The 2,894-nt window shown below is 27.1% G+C and overlaps 1 protein-coding gene across 1 annotated transcript; it reads left to right on the forward strand.

Annotated features, from left to right (window-relative positions):
* The first annotated feature begins 740 nt into the window (after window positions 1-740).
* LOC136086845 (uncharacterized) lies at window positions 741-1,457 on the forward strand. Its single transcript, XM_065809339.1, has one exon. It carries the CDS (start codon window positions 741-743, stop codon window positions 1,455-1,457), a length of 717 nt encoding a protein of 238 aa, XP_065665411.1.
* Window positions 1,458-2,894: the final 1,437 nt, after the last annotated feature.

Raw genomic sequence — 2,894 nt, forward strand, 5'->3', positions numbered from 1 at the left:
ATGATAATATGAATATGATAACATGAATATGATAATATGAATATGATAATATGAATATGATAATATGAATATGATAATATGAATATGATAATATGAATATGATAATATGAATATGATAACATGAATATGATAATATGAATATGATAATATGAATATGATAATATGAATATGATAATATGAATATGATAATATGAATATGATAATATGAGTAAAAATAAAAAATGCTATTTGTTAAAAATAAGAAATATGTTAAGAAGCAAGTTGTTGGAGGAAGTGGTATATTTGATAGTTTAATAAATTTATTTAAACGAGCAGCATCATCAAATATAACAAGCGTGTCATCAGCTATGTTGAAGAGGCTAGCTGCTAGCGATTTAGGAAAAACTGCAATAACTGCTGCCAAATCAGTAGGGAAAGAACTTTCAACATCAGCAATAGAAGCTGCTAAAGATGTTGCAGTTGAAAAAGGAAAACAATTAATTAGAAAAGCATTTACTAAAGTTTCTCAATCAAATACAGTCATTAATAATAAAATTCATGACATAATCTCAAATTTAAATAAAAAAGCTGATGAAGTTACACCAAATATAAATAATATAATGATGGGGTCTGTAATAAAATCAACAGCTATAAGGATAGAAGATCTAGCAAAAAAAGGCCGAGGTCTTCGATTAGCCTAATTTTTTTATATTTATTTTCCATTTTAAAAGAAAAAAAATTTTTATATTGTATATAAAAAAATGGCAAGTTCTGATATATTAAATTTTACTGAAATCCCAACTGTGGATGATGAAATTGAAAGATTTGAATTCTATGAATATGAACCAATAGCTCGCACAAATCTAAATAGCGCTGGAGAAATAAGAATTAACATTGAGCAACAAAATTTGTTCACACTTCCATCTGTGGCTTATCTTTTGCTTGAAGGAAGACTTCTTAAACTTGATGGGACAGCTTATGCTAATGCAGATGCAGTGGCGCTTACAAATAATGGTATTATGCATTTATTCAGTGAAATATCATATCAATTATCAAACCAAAATATAAAAACCATTTTTAATCCAGGTCAAGCAACAACAATGTTAGGAATGCTTAAATACCCAAATGACTTTCAATTAGCACAAGGATTAAATCAATTGTGGTACAAAGATTCTTCAACAACAGCAGTACTTGCTGATATCTCAGGGTTTGCAGTACGACAATCATACATAACTCAGAAACCAACCACAAAAAGAACATTTTCATTTTGTATACCTTTAAGACACATTTTTGGATTCTGCGATGATTACAACAAAGTTATTTACGGATTTAAACATACACTAACTCTTGTTAGAAAAAGTGATACTGGAGCAATTTTTAGAAACGCTCTTGCAGCTGCAGGAAAAGTTAATCTTGATAAAATATCATTGTTCATACCACATGTGATTCCATCAGATTTAGAGAGAGTTAATCTTTAAAAAAGTATTGAATCAAAAGTGACATTTCCAATAACTTTTCGCGCAAGGCAGTGTGATACTATAACTGTTCCACAATCTACAACGTTTTCTTGGAGATTTAGCGTAAAAACATCTCCAGAAAAACCAAGATACATTGTTGTTGGATTCCAAACAAGTAAGGGTGGAAATCAAGAAGTTAATTCTTCCATATTTGATCATTGTGACTTGAAAAATATGTACATTATGCTTAATCAAGAAAAATATCCAGCTGCTGACTATAACTTATCATTTCCAAACCATCAATTTTCAAGAGCCTATAGAGATGCATCTGTATTTAGTGAAAAATTTTATGGAATGAACGATTTGATAACACAAAGCAACATAACTCCTTCAGACTATAAAGATTTATACCCACTCTTTGTTTTTGATGTTAGTAGACAATCAGAAAAATTAAAATCCTCAGTAGTAGATGTACAAATTAAAGCAACATTTAATTTTTATTAAAACAATTTAAATTTTATTTTAACAATTAATAGTTTTTACACTTTCAATCAGACGGAAATAAGTTGAACGTTGTTTATTAACTTTTTTTGAATTGATTTAAAATTTTTTTATCTTTATATAATAAAAATGTATTATATAAGGGAAAACTTGCAGAAGTTGTTAAAAGAAAATAACATTTCACAAACATCTAAAAATTATGTTACATTGTTAATGATTGCTGTAGATAATGGGTTGATTGATAAAGAATCAATCATGTCAAAAGCAACAGAAGCAACTAATGAGAAAAGACCAGTTGGAAGACCTAGAATACATCCAGTAAAAGAAGTAGATCCTTCGGATCCATGCAAAGTAAATGAGAAAAGATCAGTTGGAAGACCTAAAATACATCCAGTAAAAGAAAAGAAAAAAGAAATAGATCCAAAATATGAAAGATTAAGAACAATTAAGAAAAAACCAGTCACTATTAAATTAACAAACATAGAAACAGGAGAAGAAACAGTATATAAATCTTTATATAGTGCAATGCGTGGGACCGGTCATGGATATAGATATCTTGAAATGCGTGATGGTAAGATTGATAATGGTTATAAGATTGAAATATTAAATTCTGAAAAACTAAAAAAAAAATCTTGATATATAAAAATGGGATCTGATAATTTATTTGAAAATAAAAATGCGATTGAATTGTTAAAAAATAATTTAGATAAAATAAATTGGGATATTTTATCTAAAAATCCAAATGCAATTAATTTATTAAAAAATAATTTGGATAAAATAAATTTTAAATGGTTATCTAAAAATCCAAATGCGATTGAAATATTAAAAAAGAATTTAGATAAAGTAGATTGGAGTGAATTATCTTATAATCCAAATGCAATTGACATTTAAAGATAATCTAGATAAAGTAAATTGGTATTATTTATCTTTAAATCCAAATGCCATTGAGATATTAAA

Source organism: Hydra vulgaris, chromosome 11 (assembly GCF_038396675.1).
Source record: "Hydra vulgaris chromosome 11, alternate assembly HydraT2T_AEP".
NCBI lineage: Eukaryota > Metazoa > Cnidaria > Hydrozoa > Anthoathecata > Hydridae > Hydra > Hydra vulgaris.

What these genes read in the sequence shown, in the direction of transcription:
- LOC136086845 (XM_065809339.1), top strand. Translation starts at nt 741, where the DNA reads ATGGCAAGTTCTGATATATTAAATTTTACTGAAATCCCAACTGTGGAT.